At 45.7% G+C, this 21,074-nt stretch overlaps 1 protein-coding gene across 1 annotated transcript; it reads right to left on the bottom strand.

The window, feature by feature from the left end:
* Positions 1–619: 619 nt before the first annotated feature.
* ptpdc1a (protein tyrosine phosphatase domain containing 1a) lies at positions 620–13,169 on the bottom strand. Its single transcript, XM_080494544.1, has 10 exons — positions 13,041–13,169; positions 8,486–8,581; positions 6,891–7,062; positions 6,476–6,556; positions 6,280–6,398; positions 4,476–4,613; positions 3,451–4,400; positions 2,732–2,917; positions 2,054–2,164; positions 620–1,985 (listed from the first exon to the last, which is right to left on the bottom strand). The coding sequence occupies exons 2-10, from the start codon at positions 8,571–8,573 to the stop codon at positions 1,887–1,889; spliced, it is 1,944 nt and encodes a 647-aa protein (XP_080350670.1). The 5' UTR covers positions 8,574–8,581; positions 13,041–13,169; the 3' UTR covers positions 620–1,886.
* Between the last annotated feature and the right edge of the window lie 7,905 nt (positions 13,170–21,074).

Genomic DNA, 21,074 nt, shown 5'->3' on the forward strand with positions numbered 1-21,074 from the left:
TGGGTTTTTTATTATTTATGGGTTTAATTCATGTATTTATTTCTTCCAGCGTTGTAAAACAATCGATGTGTTTTGGGGTGTTTTTCTCTGTCGTCACTGAGAAACTTTGAGCAGCTGCAGACTCTCAGGTAAAGAAGGGGCGGAGCTCCACCAGGTGAACTCACTGAACTACTGCTACGTACTGATTCACAGGTGAACGACACTTTAAATGTTTCAAGCTGAGTGACTGAAGTGAGATTCGGGAGTTTCTTTTAGCCACTATGAGCCGCTATTAGCAGAAGCAGCGCAGCTTCGCCTCCCAGAGGACGATGAAAGTGAGTAATGCCGTGTATTTATTTCTACAGGTGTAGTTGGAGCAGCAGCAGAACAGCAGTAACGTTTCAGTTTCCCCAGTGAACCAGTTAATGAACATGACGACTCGTGAGTCACGGTTCAGTGAAGTGACTCAGGTTATGAACGATTTCTTCAAACTCAAACACCACTAATCTGCTGCTGCAGTGTTGTGGCAGAACGTTTCTTTAACGGACGACGAGTTGGAATGCTGTCGTGTAAACGCGGCCCAAGTGTGATATATGTGTGAGAAAAAGCTGAACACAAAAACTGAACAAAATGAGCTTCATCCTGAGCACCCATTACATTTTTTTAATCATAAAACTGTAAATGTTAAAAGTTACTGATGAATGTGAAGGAACACATCAGAACTGTCATCGTTGTGCTGCACACAGGCTGCAGTCAGTGGAGTTTAATTCTGTAAGTACCCGCTTGTAAGTGAAAAAAAAAGACTCACTTTCCCACAGTGCATTGCACCGCGGGTTCTGCAGGACGTGCAACTGCATGTAAGACGGAATAAATAGCGAAGACACGTTAGAAACATTCACAGAATCAAACAAAGCCTCGGGTGAGGACACGCAAGGAGCACATGGCACGTCAACATTTACAATGGCAGTATGCAGTCTTAGTCAATTTACTCTTCCTGCTTCTCTGCTCTGGTCGCTTTCCAGTGTCACACAGCCACTTCCTCTGGAGGATCCACAGCTTTTCCACACCAGGACAGTTTCAGTGTGCCAACTCGGCTGCACGCTCGTCACGCCACTGACCTCATGTCATCTCACTCCCTGATTCAGAAAGCTAAAGGATGTAGCATTGAAGCTACCGTCTACTTTGAAATGTGTCTTTAGGACATTCATTTTGTTCCTCCTTTAACATGCAGACCGAACAGGAAGAAGCCCGGCGCTTCCTCTGCACGTCACCAGCTAATGTTAGCTTCAGTGCTAACACACTGAAACTGCTTGATCCTCTCGAGGTCTGAGGTGAAAATACACATGGTTGGTTTAAAGCTGCACGGAGGCCGTTACTCCCGTTACACCTAGGGCTGCCAACATTCCCAAGAACAAATAAGGGACAGAAGATTTTGGCCGGTGCTCAGTCCCGCCACGACGGTGAACTAGCGTTATCATGACACCACCATCTTTTTCATTTACCGCCATACATGACCCAGCTGTTTTATCCATAGTGGAGTCCAGTACCACCAGCCTCCATCACGGCCATCAAAGTGCCTATTTACAGGAATTGTATCTTGTCTTACTGTAGCAAATTGGAAATGGGTGCCATCTAGTGGCTGGAGGACACCAGCAGTCAACATATGGGACAAACTTATCAAGGCCATACGGGACAGTTGGCAACCCTCCATATCTTAACAGAACTTTGTGAAAACATGGAGAACTTTGTATTGAAACAAAACTCAACCTCTGTAACGTGTTGGACCCTCCCCTCATCAGTGAAAACAACAAGGAATAACTGCATTTCATGTGTTTATAACAACACATCGGAGTCACGACAGGTTTACAGGAACATTCAAGGAGCTGCACAGACGACACTCAGTGGCGTTACTGCCCACGAGGCGGCTCGTCCTGTCTGGAGCGGAGGACGGGGGTCAGGAGCTGGGTCAGGGTCTGGTACAGGGACGGCTGGGAGGCGGGATCCGTCTGGAGAGAGGAAACCCGGTCAGCGCTGGTCCAGACGTCACCGCCGCCTCGTCCTCCGGCTCACTCACCTTGGTGAACGCTCGCACCGTCTGCCGCAGGAAGCTGGTCTCCACGTCCCGGGGGAGTGGCAGCAGCTGAGCAGCACAGTCCAGGACACACTGCAGCGTGAGGCGGTGGTCCTGAGAGCAGCGCACACACACACACACACACACACACACACACACACACACACACACACACACACACACACACACACACACACACACACACACACACACACACACACACACACACACACACACACACACACACACACACACACACACACACACACACACACACACACACACACACACACCGTTTCAGGAGTTCAATTCACCGTTTCCACCCAAATGAAACGTGTATTTCAGACTAAAACACGCCCGGCCACCAGACGTTCCACACACCACAGAAAAACCTCCATTTACCCGACAGAGCAAGAAAAAAAGCCTCCAAAACAGAAAACCTGCACGGGAGGTTTACATTGAATTCTGTATTAAACCAGACATCAGAGTTAAAAAAAAGAAATGCTCTTTTAGTGGAATTTTTCAACATTGAATGAGCTTGAAATCTGCAGCTTTCCCAACAGAACCGCTTCTATGACATAATATCAATATTTTGATACGGCAGTGACACAACCAAATATAGAAATGTGACATTTCGTTCAGTTTTTGCTTTGCAAAAGAGCATAATTGTCATTGTGGAACCTTGTGCAGGGAGTGGAGGGCGCTCTGAGGGTCGGCGCTGCGCTGGCTCAGGGTCTTCACGTCCTCCATGCTGATGACGGGCTCTTTGAGCTGCTCCAGCCAGGACCACATGAGAGCCGACAGCACCAGGGGGTCTCTCTCCACACACAGACGCTCCCAGGCCCCCTCCCGGGAGTTCAGCTCCGTCTGCACACCACAGGGGGGGGGGGGTATGAATCACCGTTTCAGCTGAAACTCTTCTGTATTACAGCTGGACAAAATGGCACATACATCTATTAATATAATCCAACACTGTTTTCACTCCATTTGCTGCCAACATGAGAGAGGCTCTCCAGCAGAGGACACGTTAAGAACTAAATCCAGAGGTCTGACGACGGTCTGCATTTGTGTTCCGCCTCCTGGTCTGACTTCATTGATCCCTCAGAAGTTTTCTGTCGTTTCAGGTTGAGGACAGATTCTAACCTCCTCGCTGATTTACAACTCATCACATCGTGAGATCGGAGCTTTACAGTCAAAAAAAACCCTTCAACATGGGTCCCTGAGCAAGACCATGGAAGACCCCAGCAGCCCCCCTGAGCCAGGGTCAGTAACTAGATAGATAGATAGATAGATAGATAGATAGATAGATAGATAGATAGATAGATAACCCACAATATTTCATGTTCACACATTGAGAGGCAGAGGTACAGTTGGAAGTTGAGTGGGGGGGTCGGTCCTACCTGCCACACTGAAACCTTGGTGGTCAGATCCGGGTCCGTTAAGTCCAGAGCCAGAGCTTTGGCCACCATGAGCCGGCGATCCTCCAGGGGCAGTCCAGAATGGAGGCTGATGAAGGGCACCTGAGACTCGTCCTCCTCACTGAGCAGCAGGCTGCTCCGGGGGGACAGCACAGGCACTGTGGAGCTGCAGAGGGACGGACTCCTGCTCATGACCTTTGACCCCGGGTCCTGAGGCAGGAGGTGACAGGCTGCTGGAAGGCTGCTGTGGGACAGGGAGTGCTGGATCAGACGGCTGAAAGGCCTGTGGTTCTGCTGCTCCTCCAGTTTGTGGAGGACAGAGTCGCTGTAGCTGAGCCTCCTGCTGTGAGACAGCGAGGACCTCACGGGGCTCTCCTCGTTCTGCAGCCTCCACAGGGGGTCCAGGTCGTTGTCGCTGGCCAGAGCCTGATCGTGAGGCGGTCTGGGCCCGGGGGCCTCCGGACTGAGGGGGTGAGTGGGACACGGTGGCACGGGGATCCCCTTCCCCCTCATCTCCTTCCCCAGCTGCTGGAGGGCCTGGCGGGACACCGTCTTCTCTATCTCGGCCGTGAGGTCGGGGACCTCCGGCCGCTCCTCCTCCTCCACCACCACCTGCCTGTCGGCCGCGACGTCGGCCAGCAGCCGGCACGCCAGCTGGACGATCTTGGGCACGTTCTTCATGAGGCGCGCTTCGTAGCCGTGCAGCAGGTGGCGCTGGCGCGTCAGGTACTGCGACAGGGTGACGGCGGCGGCCCGGGGCTCGGCGCAGGAGAACACGCTCCGCAGGGGAACCAGGAACTGGGCGAACTCCCGCACGCACAGCAGCTGACCCCTGGTCTGGATGGAGTTGGGTCGCTTGGCCCGGACGAACAAGATGGCCTGGTCAGCGTTCATCCTGGTGGTGAAGACCAGGTAACAAGCCAGCAGCACGCCTGAACAACACAAAGCACAAACTGGCCGCTTCAGGAAGAAGAGCGACGGAGGACCTACAGACTGACCAGACCCACCTGTCCGACCGAGTCCAGCGTGACAGTGGACCGCCATCTTTCCCTCCTGGACTGCAAAGGACATGACTTTGACCATGTCCAGGATCGTAGTCAGAGAGGCCACACCATAGTCCTTCCAGCCAAACGTGTAGTAATAGACTGAAATACACAAAGGAAGACCTAATACAGTGTTTCTCAACCACTGAGATATAGTCAGGTGTGCCGTGGGAAATTATCCAATTTCAAATTTTTTTCTGAAAAACATTTGCTCTCAGCCGCTGTCAGCTGTGAGAGCAGTGTGCAGAGTAATCATGTATAAATACTCTTCACCACTAGATGGCAGCACAGAACTTTGCCGTTGAAATGTAAAGTGACAGACGTCAGTGTGGTTAATCTCCACCTCCTGCTCCCATCTTGTATCAAAGTACTGTGTCAGTGACAGTGATGGAGAAGTTTTAGAAAAGGAAGAATGTGAACCAGGATCTCAGTTCTTCATCCATCAGGTCCAGGTTTCACACTGAGGGAGTACAAATAAAAAAAAAGAAATTGGGAAATACTTTTTTCTGTATTTATTTGATTCCTGTTGATAAAACTTTGATGAGAATGACTTTATATTGTTAATATAGGCTACAGAGCTTCACATTTTAACATTTTCAGGTGGTGGTGTGCCTCCAGATTTTTCCAAAGAAAAAAGTGTGCCTTGGCTCAAAAAGGTTGAAAAACACTGTTCTAATGATTGATTTCCGTCTCACCGGTGTGAAAACTAGTGATAAAGACACCGGGAGGAGCAGAACATGTTCCAACACCAAGTCCAGTGGACCCCATTCGATTACTTTGAGCTCCAGAGGAAACGGTGCAGTGCTTTTGTTCAGCCATCTCTGGCATGAAGAACAACTCACTCAGCATGATGAACAACTACACAGACTTGCTTCTCTGGTTGAACTCTCACATGTGTATGAGCAGACCTGCACTAACAGCAATGATCTAATGCATATATTTTTTTAACTTTCAAAACTCTAAATGTCTGGGAATTTTTTTCTAAAGCTATGTGACACCTTTTAAATAGTAAAATTCCAAATGTTGAATTGCAGAGTACATTGACGGTTATCCATTTACATTTTTCATGTGCTTAGTTTTGCCGGCGTAAGAAAAAGTGATGACAGTGACGACATGAAAACAAGCCTGTGTTTACGCTGCAGGCTTTCAGCTCCGACCAATCCTGGACCGTCGTCCCCAGAGAGCTTGTTAGGAAGAGGAATTAACAACAGCACCCGATGAAAACAGAACACATGCACAATCCCCTAGCAATTACCCGGCGACAAGGGACTGCACCACATCCGGGATGCAGAAATACCAGGTAGTGGCAGCGCCGGGGGAGAACGCTAAATGTTCCCCAGTTTGTCCTTTAATAGTTGTTCAGTGTCGCCAAGCTGGGGTTCAACCTGTTCCTCTGGAAGAGCTCTTTAGACCCTCTGAACGGAGACCTGGCATATTTCAAACAAGTCATTCAGTCAGTTCTTCTCATCCTTGATGAAAATATTCTCTAAGAACTGTGTCAGAGACCACAAGCTTCAGAAACACCAGGAGGATCCTATCAGGGAGCTTCTGATGGGGGAAACACTCCGGTCACTGCATCAAGAATCAGGAAGCAGAAGAAGAAGAGTACTGCAGCAAAGTGTCTGGGGACCGTCTTGGTTCTGACGTTTAGCTCCTTCCTCTACACGACTACGACGATATCTCTTGAGACGGTTTTATGAAGCTTTCTGCCGTCGTCTGACAAGACCACCTATCTTAACCCTCCCCTCAAAGTCGAAGTCACACTCACTGCCAGCCTCCATGAAGGTTTCGGGTCGGTAAGTGAAGCCGCTCTCTGGCTCCAGAGGGTATCCACAGCTGGCGTGTTCTCCGGGCCGCTGCAGGTTAATGACCGTCTTCAGACCGCAGCTGGACACGGACGACACAACAGACAGCCATGAGCCGCACAGTCGGACTCAATGTCCATCTGCTGAGCCAAGCCGTACCTTTGAAACTGTTGGAGGACATCGTATTTGTCGATAATTTCAGTGGAAGGCCTCGCCATAGCTAGCAAGTTGTCAGTAATCCTGGAAGTGAAGAGTTGGCCAGTTAGGGTGAGCTGTGTACTCAACACAATCCTACAGGGAGGTGAAAACTCTTCAGGAAGTATGAGTTATTTCCTACTACTAAGTGGAATGAAAGATTTGACACATCTAGAAACACCGGTCTTTGGATCAGCACAATACTAAACATGTAGCCACCAACTAACATTCAATCCTACTTTTATACACTAGGTAGTTCTCAACATGAGATATAAATGAAGATGATTTAGTTGTACAAGCATACGTTAGTCTGTTCCTTGATTCACTCATCAATCACAAAGAGTTTGAAGTGAAGAACACTGAGACGTGTCCATCGTACCAGGACGAGTAGAGTCCCTTGATGGCTTGCTCCTCGTCGCTCCAGCGAGAGGGGTTCTCGTACTTGCAGGCTCTGCCTCCACAGGCCATGGAGCACTGCATGTGACCAGGGATGACATGCCTCAGGGTCTCCCCCATCTTGGTGTACTTTGCTGTGGGAACCCTTGCAATGACTAGAAGACGAAAACAACAGAAAAGGTGAGAGCGCTGCTGCGACATTTCACTGCACCAACAAAGGGCCGATGCTGATTCATCAACCATCGGCTTCATCAGCAGCAGCATGTGTCCCCATGACAACCGCCTCCACCGTGAAAGGTCGTCCTTCATTCATCTGCTGCAGCATCCAAGCTCCTCCTGCTGCGTTTGATGGGCGATTGCTAACAAGGGCTTTATCTGAGGCGCAGCTGGAAATACACTCAAAAACACACTTTAACACAGGATTTTAGGTTTTATCACATACTTTGAAATGTCTCAGTGTGACATTCAGCCTCTTCATAAACCAAATGAATAGCAGCAAACTACAAAATCCCCAGTGAACCAGCTCATGGAGAACATTACCAACACGTGCTTTGCGACCCTTTGCGATCATTCATGGATAAAACATTATGACCAACGTCTTCCTGAAATACAGTCATTGCTTCACTGACACTACTTCTTAGAGACAGTGATGCTTTAATGAGGGGAATGTAATTAACTGGAGACGTGCAAATAATTCCATGTGCATTGTCAGTATTATCAATTCAAAGACACTAAAGTACATGTAATGAGACTGTATTCAATGTTACTACTATGTGTTTCAGTGTGGAGCTTAGTAATGGCAGCAGGCCTTGCTAGGGGAGTCGTTCTTGTGCCGACATCGTCAAGATTCAAATATTACTATCCAAGATGGCCATTTCATTTTAATATTATTATTGTCATTGTTATCATTATTGTGCCTGCTCCAGTGACAAGACACAAAGATGACTATCCTCGACTCCCATGCAGTGTGGGTTGACATCTGTACCCAGCAGGTTGGCGGGTGGTGGGATTGGCTTTTCTTTGATATTCGTGAGCTGAATGCACAAGGAAAATGACCTTTCAATAAATAATCTTTGCGAGTTCGTAAAGCCATTAGTGTTAACGGTGGAGTGGTAATAAGGGAGCAGCTTGTGCGAGTCAGGATGACGTGTAGAGGAGGATATTGGTGAAACCACGGTGCAGCCACCTCCTGCTCTCCTCAAGACAAGTATGGATGGATCAACACAGAGATTCACTTACAACCAGGTCAGAAGAACGCAACTACAGTGACATGAAGCTCTATAAGGTCAAAACCTCGGTCATTTCATTGTATTCCAGAGAATGAGCATGAAATTGCACTATTCAATATATCCACTACATTTTTCTGACGAGGAAAATAAATTAGCAATAACCTGCAAATAACAACCAAACATTTTTCATTTGTTTCCGTCCACATAGGATATAATCTCATTGATACATCAACCACAGATGACTACGTGAAATGATTTTGGTTGCTCCTCACACACTTTGTGACGCTTTGTGAGGGTGTGCATGTGTTCCCGGGTGGACGTCAGCAGCGGTGCGGTGGATTGGTCCTACCTGTCTGCATGCTTCCTGCGATGTGGTGTCTGTGGGCGGTGCTGGTGGAGTGAGACCGCTCACTCAGCATGCCGACTCCAGCTGCCATGGCGCGGACTGCAAGGTGCAACAAACGCTATGTCAGAGGTGGCAAAGAGCGGAAGATCAGGGAGAAGTTTCCAGAGCGTTGCCTGGCAGGAAGACCCAGGGGGAGGGGGGGGGTGGGAGGCTGCAGGTGGGCGTGGCCTGAAGTAAACAGGTGCGCAGGTCAAACCCTTCCTGTAGCCTCATTAACGTCTCCGGATAATAAAAGGCATGCGGCAGACATCACAGTTTCAGGTCGGGGCTGGTCTGGCTGGTGTGCAGCAGCTCTCCCGGGGTGTCGCTTTAACTGCAGGGACCAAGTGTTTCTCACATTACAGCCAGAGCATTAACAATTGAGCAGGGTCGCCGTCTCCACATGCGGACTTTCTGCCAGCCAAATGATTCCCTGACCTCTGCTTCTTCCTTCAGAAACAACCAAGGAGTCTTCATCAAGGGCTGATGGTTCTGAATAACACCTTGTTATTCTCCTTCCTGTGATCACGTTGAGCTGCAGACCAGCTGCTGCTCTGTCCTGAGCATCAGTACAGCAGCAGCAGCAGCAGTCGCCTGGCCAGAGGCAACATGTCTCCTCATTACTGCTCCACAATGCTGCAGCGAGAGTCCTGACAAGGACCAGCCTCAGAGATCACATCACTCCAATACTAACCTCGCTTCAATGGCTCCCTGTTAAATCTAGAATAGAATTTTAAATACTTCTTCTCACCTATAAAGCTCTGAACAACCAGGCCCTATCTTATCTTAAAGATCTATTAGTCCCGTATCTCCCCAGAAGAACACTTGGTTCTCAGAGTGCTGCTTGCTGGAGGTTCCTGGGTTTTCTAACAGTAGAATAGAGGCAGAGCTTTCAGGTTCCTCTTATGGAGAACCAGATCCTAGTTTCAGTTAGGGAGGCTGAAACACTCTCCACTTTTAAGACCAGACTTAAAACTTTTCACTAAAGCTTACGGTTAGGGCTGCTTCATGACACAAGACACAAAATATATTTTGTAGATAACAAGAGCAATCAGAGACTCCTGTCCTTCATCAAGGGTCGATCGACACGGACACAGGCAAATGACACATATTCCACATCCAGATCAAGTGAAGATGAAGACCAGCTCATCGGTTTTTGATATATCTTGTTAACAGACAAATAAACTCAGGTGATTTTATAACCTCCTTAATGGAGGTAATAAATCTAAACATGTTAATTTTGGATTAACACTTACTTTCTCCCACTTGTTTCCTCTGTGAGAAAATGTGCTCTTGCTTGTCCTGCACAGATTTCTGTGTGTGGAGCCAAACGTTGTGAACACTGGTCTCAGGGTGAGGGTTAAACACAGTTTATGAGCAGTTTGGCTATCAATAATGATTGATAATCATCAAAGATAGTTATTAATTATCCACACAAAATGGAATCTGATATATATATCAGATACCTCGGGACACCATCTGTTTAACAGGAAATGATGCCAATTTCTTTTTATCTGTCTCAAAACGTAGACTAAACTATTAATTTGGAATTTAAATTATTACTTACATTAATAACAATTACCAAAAGGAATAGTAAAGCCTGAAGGACGGAGTCACGTGACAAGAGAGCAAGGCGGCGTGAGTCAGTTATTGTGTTCTGGACAGGCAAACAACAGAGGGAGGAACAAGCACCTGGTTGGGCGCAGAAACTTTCATCACAAGTCATGAGCATGGACATGTTTTCACCACATGTTTCTCAAAATGAACACAACTGTGACAGAGATCAACAAAGCTGCACTATATTCTGGACCAGGAGGCGGCGCCCCACGAGGAAAGACACCAACAGGCGGTCAGACGGTTCTATTTGATCAAACACATGACAAAGCTATGAAAGAGCTAGAAATACCTTACTTTCATGTGTGGATAAGAGGTATGAATACCATACCACCATGCAGTAAAATCTTTTTTCTCCTTCCTCATAAAAGAGAGAGACTCACTGAACCAAACGATGTAAAAAGGTCCAGTGGTCTCAGTGTTTTCCAGCCTCCTGGTCACTCAACAGGTCCAGAGGAGCTTCATCAGTCCTCATAGTGACTCTCATCCTGTACGAGGCCAATTCCAGCTGCTCACCTCTGGACGGAGACTCCTGGTCCCACAGAGCAGGACCAAGGGCCTCAAGAACAGCTTTGCTCCTGTCGCCGTCACTGAAGTGAATCAGAGCCAGTGACACTGCCCTTTATCGTATTGATTCTATTTATTCATTTTTAGCTCTATTTATTATCATTCACCCCCCTTGAATTTTCATATCCTGGTTTATGCTAGTGACTGCTTTATATCTCTGCCAGGTTTTATTGCAGTTTATTTTTATCTTATCTTAATTATTGGTGAATAGCAGAACATTGAGCACTTGTCTTTGTTCACTCGGCCAATTATTCTGCTTTTGTCTGGTTCATTGTGTGTCTTTATTTGTTACGACGTGCCAAATGTATCACAACACGTCTACCTGCAGGTACTAATAAAATAACCTTGATGCACCAATGAGAGTTGGAGGCTGGACTCCTTACAGCCGAGAACAGAAGACAGCGTAGTAACTTCACAGTTAATAGTAAACAGTATTTAGAATGATTTATCAGTGAAGAGGCTTCCTTAACTCCTTTAGGAAGCCTCCTAACACCTTTCCTTAACTCCTTCAGGAAGCCTCCTAACACCTTTCCTTAACTCCTTTAGGAAGCCTCCTACCACCTTCCCTTCACCTTAGTGAAAAGCAGATGAGGAAGGAGAAAGGAGGGTGTGTTTGGACGTCCCTCTAGCGTTTCAAGGGGACCAGAGGTGTCTTGTTTGCTCCGGTACAGGTAATGGACGTGCTCACGTCACCCCAACAAAATGTTTTTTCCCCTGAGAAGGACTCTGGTCGGGACCAAAGCACAGGTTTTATGGCGGCAGGTCGTCTTGCTGCAGATTCTCATGCTGCTCTCTGCAGACGCATAGGACTGGGAGTTTCCTGGCCTCCCTTTCAGACACTTGTATCTCCAAATCGCTGCTGAGGAAGTTCCAACAGCCCAGTGGAAAGTGTGATCCGGTGGGCCTGGCGGAGAGTCTGGGTGTCCGGTTGAAGCCCGACACCACCTGGCTGCACTCGGAGGAAGCTGGGTTCCATCCCCAGCTGCTCCTCGTGATGTCCACACATCAAATATTAACACTTCCATGGAGAGGAGCCCACAGACACCTTTCTTCAGACCTCGTGAAGACGAGGCAACACGTGGGGGGGGGGGGAGCATACGCTGTGTTGGTGGACGTGTGAACGCTGAGATAATGACAGCGGGACGCAAGAGACTCGTCAACAGAGCGCTGGTCGGGAAACACGGACGATGGGAGGCGTGAAATGCTCGTGCTGATGATGCACTCAGGGATCGAGAAACACAAACGTTCTTTACCAGACCCTGGTCCAGTAATCCTGCAGTTTTTATTGGACAGAAGCAAAGCTGGATGAATTTTTTGTTTTTTTTATGAGGCTGTAATAAACTCTTCTCCACAGGAAAGTATGAAATGTACAAATGTATGCATGGATTCTCTCAAAAGACAACTTGAGGTTAGTATAAATGTCAGGAAAGGAAACAGTACAAACTGTTTATTTTAACTTTGGACAATGTTTGGGTCTGCGTGACGTCATCATCTCATAATAAACGTGTTCTAGCTTTAAAACCTCACAATCACTTTATTAATCCCTGGGGAACTTCTTTATCAAAGCAGCACAAAAACTGCATTTTCTTCTTCATTACTGCTTATTCTGTGACTTAATCCAAATGAAAAGCAATAGGACTTTTTCGATTACATTTACAAAAGATATCCCAGAAATTGGTGGAAATGCTTTTTCGTTAAAGGTTATAGCCGCTACATTTGACCCGCCACAAATAAAATGTATTGCAAATAATTAACAATGCACAATGTTGTATTTCTTCAGATATCGATGCCTGATTACACAAGTTTTAATCAAAAATATGACTTAAATCATGCTCAGCTGCTTCCACACAGCAGGAAAAAACTGTACAACTGTAAAAGGTTTATTTATTATGATCAACATGTCTTGGACAGCTTATAAAAATTGATGAACAAATACTCTCAAAGTAAATGAAGTATTTTGTACATGTCATATCATCATCATCATCATCAAGTGGAGTGGTATGACAAACATTCTCCCTGCGTTGTAAAGTTATATGAATAAAATGAGATTTGACTGTGCTGATGATAAAGTTATATGAATAAAATGAGATTTGGAGTGATAAACCTTGGATGGGAGCCAGCATTCACTATAGCAGTGATTTCCCGTTTGGTGTTATTCTGATGTTCGTGTCATTTGCAGCCCGTGCCCCGGGGCTCCCCCCCCCCGGGTGACCGGTCGGAGCCCCCACCCCCCCCCGGCCGGTCCCGTTAGCTTTAGCCGGTGCTGATGCTGCAGGCGCGAGGCTTGACGTTAGCTGCTTAGCTTCCGAGCATAGTGACGAAGAAGAGACCGACTCACCGCCGTTCTGTCGTCCGAGCTGTGTTCAGGGGTCCCGGGAGAGCGGACCCACGTCCCCCCCGGCCGCGGAGGGTTTCCGCCTCGTATTTCCCCGGAGCCACATCGTTCAGCGATGCCAGAGCAGCTAGCTCCGAGGCTAACCACGCTAGCTGGCGCGTCACAGCCCGTGACGTCACAGGACTGCTTGAATATTTAAACACTTTAAAAGTCACACTGCTTAAATCTAAACTTTTTTTTTTAATAGTTAGACACTTTGTATTGATGTTCGTGAGCACAATATCCAGTAAAAATATCAATATAGTTCATCAAGAGTTATTTCAAATGTGTGTTTATGTCTGTTCATCTCATGAGCTCCACCTGTTGTGAGTGAATGTTTCTCCCTCCACTGTTGGTTGGGTTTGGGTTTTGTTTCCACTTTAGTCTTTATTGATTTTTCTGTCAACAGAAACAGACAGAACAGGACAGTATATGCTGATCAAAAATAATTGAAATTAACATAACGTGGACTGAAATAGGATATATAGGAGAAAAGAACAAAAAAAGAAGAGCAGAAGATAAAGAAAGAAATGTAAACGCAAAGAGGGTAATATCCTGTTGAGAGCTTCAATCTATATTGTCAGTATTCCTCTTCTTTGTGAATTAGTCTTTCGGTTGTCTGTCGCTCTCCGGGTTCCTGAAAAAAAAAAGGTCCATTTCTTCCACTTATCTTTTTGTTGTGCTTCTTGTAGTCTTAGTCGACATGTCAGTATTTCCATTGTGTAGATTTCCTCTATTATGTCTGTCAATTTTTCCCGTGTCGGTGGATCCACTTAACCCCAGTTTCTTGTTATAACCTTTTTTGCAGCTGTCAGTAATATTTTAACCAGATATCTGTCCCCTGCATGTATGTTGTTTTCCATTATGTTACACACATCAAGTATCACACAGCTCTGAGCAATGTCACATCTTCGTATGTGTTGCATTGTTATGTGAATAGTTATTCAAAACATCTGTATCTTCTGGCAATGCCAAAATGTGTGTGTGTGTGTGTGTGTGTGTGTGTGTGTGTGTGTGTGTGTGTGTGTGTGTGTGTGTGTGTGTGTGTGTGTGTGTGTGTGTGTGTGTGTGTGTGTGTGTGTGTGTGTGTGTGTGTGTGGTCTGCATTGATTACATTCCCTCCAGTATGGCTGATTTACGTTTGTCTATTTACTTTTTTCCTCTTTGGTGTAATAAAGAGTGTGATGGGATTTTTCCAGGCGAATTCCTTCCATGCCCTTGAATTGGTGGATGTTTGCTGCAATGTCCACAAATTTTGTCTTTGTCTGGAATTTTAGTATCGCGTTCCAATTCCCCTTTTTGTTTTATATACGACAGCTGAGTTTTTGTTTATTGTCAATTTTTGATATAGTGTAGATATTATTCTGATTTGTTTGCCCTTATATATATTGATTATGGTTTGAATCACACCATGCACCTCCATGGAGGGACCTGTCCCCATTTCACTTCATTCTCTCTCTCATTTGTAAATGAGAAACAATAAATCTAAACATTTTTACCAAAGAATGTCAAAAGTAGTAGGAAAATACTGTGTGTATTCCTCTGAGACTGTAAAGTCACAGAAAAAAAATTGTTTCCGTTTGAAGTCAGTCATCTACATTGTAGCAAACTGTAATTTATACTAATTAATGTTACTTTACATCATCAGTTTTGTAGCGTGCAATTTATATTAAATCAATTAATGAACTCAATAATAACGTTTGTGGTCACCTGACCAATAAAATTGAAATACACAGCTTCAAAAAATACAATCAGTATCAGCCAATCAATCTTTAAATACTTATATCACACACACACATACACACACACACACACACACACACACACACACACACACATACGCTCCAAAATATCCCTACAACCTTCCCTCCCTTTCCCACCAATATCCCTCAAAGTTATCACTATTGAATCCAATATAAGTCATATATTGTGGTTAATATAATTAATTATTAATTGTACAATATCCCCTTCACAACACCTGCAATCATGGGGGGCTTTTATTTTGATATGCCAAATGGAAATATCATGGCAGGACGAGACAACACACAAAACCCTCTTCACTCCTGGTTGCCAACTTCCAAATATTAAACTAAATTAGATCAACTAACTAACAACATGAACTAAGACACAAAAACACAACACAATCATTACCAACACTAGCATTTGAAACACCACTAACCCAACTCCCATCATGCATTGCAGTGATCAGCTCAGTGTTTCTGCTGCCAAGTGTTAGTCTAACAAAGGAACTTAAACAATGATTCAATATCAGTCTACAGACTCTCCCAACAAGGTAGATCTCATGACATGGCAGGGATCTGTTGTTTACGTGGGAAACACGGAAAAACTGTCTGTGGTTCTGAAACCACTCCTGCAGAACTGTCTGTGGTTCTGAAACCGTCTGTGGCTCTGAAACCACTCCTGCAGAGCGTCTGCTCCCCAGATTGACATGGAAGTGGGAACAATGTCCTGAGCGTTCCTCTGCTGGAGGTCTGTAGCTCAGGTTTTGGTCTCTCATCTTTCAAAAGCGTTTCCAGCGCTGTCATCCTGCCGACTAGTGAGAAAGTGTAGCAGCGCAGTATCAGTTCATTAATGCACTGTGAACATACATATAGCATTTAGCATAGCACGTTCATACCCAAAGGCAGCGTAGTGATCTACCTTTTTACGTAAATGAGTTTCATATTCCATGTCCCGAAAACCAGATTCTGTATCCGGGATCGGGTCGTGGAGCCCCTGCTGTCGACTGCCACCCAATCCACACTGCACCCGATCCCTACGGGAGCCTCTGTGGGTGTTGGGCTCACAGGAGGAAGAGGACGAGGGGCCCACGTCCTCCCTTCAGGCTGGACTCCGCAGGTAAAGGCCCGGCTACCAGGTGCTCACATACGAGCCCCAACCCCAGGCCTGGCTCCAGGGTGAGGCTCCAGGGTGAGTAGGACCGGTGTAGGGTAGGACCTGTTTACATTGGGAAACCCCACTGGGGGGTATAAAGCCTCCCAACAACATAGCTCCTAGGATCATTCAATTACTCAAACTCTCCCACCACGATAAGGTAGGGTGGCTGGGCGCACCCTTAGAGATAGGGTGAGGAGCTCAGTCACCAGGGAGGAGCTCGGAGTAGAGCTGCTGCTCCTCCACATCCAGAGGAGCCAGCTGAGGAGGCTTAGCCATTTGTTTCAGATCCCCCCCGGACAGCCTTCAGGAGCGGGTGTGGCCTACAGGAGAGGGCGTGGCGTTCGTGAGAGGGTGTGGCTACAGGAGAGGGCGTGGCCTACAGGAGAGGGTATGGCCTTCAGGAGAGGGTGTGGCCTTTATGAGACGGTGCGGCCTACAGGAGAGGGGTGTGGCCTTTAGGAGAGGGTGTGGCCTGCGGGAGAGTGTGTGGCCTTTAGGAGAGGGTGTGGCCTGCGGGAGAGTGTGTGGCTTTCAGGAGGGGGTGTGGCCTACAGGAGAGGGTGTGGCGTTCATGAGAGGGTGTGGCCTACAGGAAAGGGTGTTGTCCACAGGAGAGGGTGTGGCCTTCAGGAGAGGGTGTGGCCTACAGGAGAGGGTGTGGCCTTTAGGAGAGGGTGTGGCCTTCAGGAGAGGGTGTGGCCTTCAGGAGAGGGTGTGGCTTACAGGAGAGGGTGTGGTCTTCAGGAGAGGGTGTGGCCTTCAGGAGAAGGCATGGTCAACAGGAGAGGCGTGGCGTTCAGGAGAGGGTGTGGCCTTCAAGAGAGAGTGTGACTTACAGGAGAAGGTGTGGCTTACTGGAGAGGGTGTGGCCTTCAGGAGGGGTAGTGGCCTACAGAGAGGGTGTGGCCTTCAGGAGAGGGTGTGGCCTTCGGGAGAGGGTGTGGCCTACAGGAGAGGGTGTGGCCTTCAGGAGAGGGTATGGTCTACAGGAGAGGGTGTGGCTTACAGGAGAAGGTGTGGCTTACAGGAGAGGGTGTGGCCTTCAGGAGGGGGTGTGGCCTAAAGAGAGGGTGTGGCCTTCGGGAGAGGGTGTGGCTTACAGGAGAAGGTGTGGCATTCACAAGAGGGTATGGCTTACAGGAGAGGGTATGGCCTACAGGAGAGGGTGTGGCCTACAGGAGAGTGTGTGGCCTTCAGGAGAGGGTATGGTCTACAGGAGAGGGTGTGGCCTTCATGAGACGGTGCGGCCTACAGGAGAGGGTATGGCCTGCAGGAGAGGGTATGGCCTACAGGAGAGGGTGTGGCTTACAGGAGAAGGTGTGTCGCAGGAGAGGGTGTGGCCTTCGGGAGAGGGTGTGGCCTACAGGAGAGGGTGTGGCGTTCAGGAGGGGGTATGGTCTACAGGAGAGGGTGTCGCATTCAGGAGAGGGTGTGGCATTCACAAGAGGGTATGGCCTACAGGAGAGGGTGTGGCCTACAAGAGAGGGTGTGGCCTACAGGAGAGGGTGTTGCCCACAGAAGAGGGTGTGGCATTCAGGAGAAGGTGTGGCCTTCAGGAGAGGGTGTGGCCTACAGGAGAGGGTGTGGCCTTCAGGAGAGGGTATGGCCAACAGGAGAGGTGTGGCGTTCAGGAGAGGGTGTGGCCTCCAAGAGAGGGTGTAGCCTACAGGAGAGAATGTGGCTTACAGGAGAGGGTGTGGCTTACAGGAGAGGGTGTGGCCTACAGGAGAGGGTGTGGCCTTCACAGTAAGACAGTGCAGGAGTGACTGCCTTGTCCAGCCTCTCTGTCGTACCAGAAAATAGCAGAGTCGAGTCATTTTGGCTAGGAAAGCACAACATGCTGACCCTTTCAAACTAATAGGTACTGTGAGTGACCAGAAATTGAAAAATAAATTCTAATTATATTATAATTAAAACATTTCAATTCAGCCTTGGGGAGACACTGTCCCCTGAGATACTGTCCCCTGAGACACTGTCCCCCCTGACTGCACGTCACTGATTAACACAATCTGTGATTTACACAATTTGTTCAACTACACGTCTCAGCAACAAGCTATCATGATGAATCACGTTTTGGGTGGAATAATCTGAACTTGTTAGTTGAAAAAAAGAAACATTTAGGTGAATTAAAGCTTTAAAGTCACAAGGAGGACACGAGTCGTACTTCGCATGTAAAGTCTGTAGACATTACCAGGATCAAAACAAGATATATATATATATATATATATCGCTGATGGTCAAGACGCAGCTGGCTCGTGGGACGCACAGGATGGTCTTCTTGCAGTCTCAGAAGTGACCACCAGAGGGAGACATCAGGTAACAAGCGGATCCAAAAACGTCCCTGCTGACTCCACCTTCACCTTCGACCTTTTCACACTTTCAACAAAGTCAAGGATTAGATTGTTTCTGTCAGAAACTGCAGCAGGAGACAAAAATAAACACAGCATCATAATTGGAGGAGAAATCGTTTTTACTTTGTCTCCTATAAACGTTTCTACAGATACACACATTTGTCAGTAAGTGATGATAGAAACCCGGTAAGAAAATCACAGACAAGATGTTTTAATGAGGAACACGTCCTGGTCCTTCACCTGCTGGACACATGAAGCTGAAAGCAGTTGTAATAATACACAAGAGACAAAATACAGGTGTAACGGGAAAGAAAGAACGATGTGTGACGTGTGACCAGCCATAAGTAAAACACTGTTTTTAACTACTTACAGGAACATCAACATGTTCTCATGACGTGAAGTTTTGGTCACTTCTCTCAATAATGTGACTCCAGTGGGTCTGAACATTTGGTTTTTGGTCTTCTCCCATAATTAAAGGTTTATCCTGTTTCTTTTGGATGAAACACACATCCTGTAAAATCATCAGTGAAGAAGCCTGCATGCTAATCTGGAGCTGATTCATATGAAAACTGCCTTTTAGCAGGATTTCATCTGCAGCTGAGCAACAGTTTACCGTCAGCCTCACGTTTCGAGTTTTTTCTGAACCAGTCTTCATGTTTTGTGTTTGAATTCCCCCCCTGCAGATAATCCACGTTATTTCTCCACAGATTGGCCTTGTGAGCACCAGTTCAGTGAGACTTTCTCAATATATTGAATTTCATATGCACATAATCATAAATATGGTCAGTTACTTATATTCATTTCATGTGTTAGTTTATTACGACGGGACAATGCATAATTAATGAAAAGTCCATCTCTGTATCAGGTTCATATGATTGAGCAGGAGGTGAGTTTCCTTGTTGTTCCACATAAAACCATACCAGGTTACAAACATATAAAAAAAATGAAAACATATTAAAACAATATAGTAAAACAAAGACAAATATGGTATTAAAACTGATAAGTTGATACTCAAAGGATTTGAGCATTTATAAACTTAAAGTGAGTGTATTTGCATTTTAAATATCATAAAATCTCCTCAGTGACAATAGCTTCCTTTATGCATGAGTTGGTTTTAATACCTTTTTTTTTTTTTTTTTAAACAGAACATATGGAAATACACACAAGGGTAGTGCGTCCCACTCTAAGGAAATTAAATAAATACATTGATAAATATAGAAAAAAGTTATAATATGAGTAGCAACTAACAACTAACTGAGCAAAACAACAACAACAACATGAGGAACAGAAAAAGAACAACATTAAGAGATAGCTTTTTTGTTTTTGTTTTTTGTTTTTTCCAGCCTGGCGGCAGTGTGAGACTGAGGTTCCGCAATAAATTAGGAAATAGTTTTATTTGTTCAACATCACTTCAGGTTCTCGTACCATCACGAGGGTTTTCGCATTAGTGGATTTTAAAAGGTTAGAATCTTCAGTAAACATGGAGATTCACTCACTGGACTGAGGAGTTCGACTGCTGTGAGTTGGAGAACTTTTCCTCAAGATGCTGAAGCTCCAGTCACGACGTGCAGAAATCTAAAAATCAAAGTGTGACTTTGTCTTGCAGCTGCTGATCGTGGAGAGATTAGAGTTCCAGATCCACACCGTCTCCCCGCGTCTCCAACATTTGTTTAAACGAAGCACAAATCCAAGCGCAGATTTAGACAAATCTGTATAGACGCATTAATAAATACTGATCTACAGACACAATATTAACCTGGTGACAAGACCATCCACAGACATGACCAACAGATTTATTTGCATGTTGACAGATCTGTTGACACATTCGCAGATTAATGTGAACATTTACATCCTGCATTTGAAATTACACACATTTATTTAAAAAAATTAAATAAATAAAAAAACCGCGCACATTTACAGACCTCTTCATCAAATCTCTGTGCATATTTACTGAGTAAACATTTACAGATCTGCGTGTGCAAACAAACCTCAGTACTTTTACTGATCAGGACAGAATTTTCCTCCAACAATTTCAGTTCAAATTCGCTGATTGACAAACGTGAGTAACGCACTTCTGGAACAGTAACGTCCTCACGAATAGTGTGGATTTGCGGAAATAAACATTTTGGGACTTCAATAGGTCAGGTCTGCAAAAATAAATAAATATATAAGCAAGTAAATGAATAAATAAATAAATAAATAAATAAATAAATAAATAAATAAATAAATAAATAAATAAATAAATAAATAAATAAATAAATAAACAAGCAAGCCTCTATAATCCAGTGCTGGGCCACGTTTAAAAAAGAGATTTAAAGAGTTAAAAAAAATTAAAAAATGTAAATCCAGTGTGTCCATGCATTATGTCCAAATGAATAAATAGTTGCAGAATCACACAGATTAGGTTGTTCTGGGGGGGAAAAGACACCAAGAAAGGCAAGCTAAACAGTTAAAAAAAAACAAAAAAAAAAACACAAAGGTCAAATGAACATTAGTGGAAAAATGGTCGTTTTACCCAAAGACCCTGGAGGTTTAGATTCAAGATTCAAGCGCTTTCTTGTCATAAATACAAAGAAATTCTGTCAGGTAGTATTTTGTTGGGAAAAACTGCATTAATGGTGCAAAGTTGTTAGAATAATAGAGTCCAGTGCAGCACAAACTGTAAACCGTCAGAAGCGATCACAACACGTTATACGTTTCAGAATCATTTAGAAGAATTTAAAAAAAAGCGCTCATGTTTCTTTTAGTA

The sequence above is a fragment of the Blennius ocellaris genome (genome assembly GCF_963422515.1).
Source record: "Blennius ocellaris genome assembly, chromosome: 4".
Lineage (NCBI taxonomy): Eukaryota > Metazoa > Chordata > Actinopteri > Blenniiformes > Blenniidae > Blennius > Blennius ocellaris.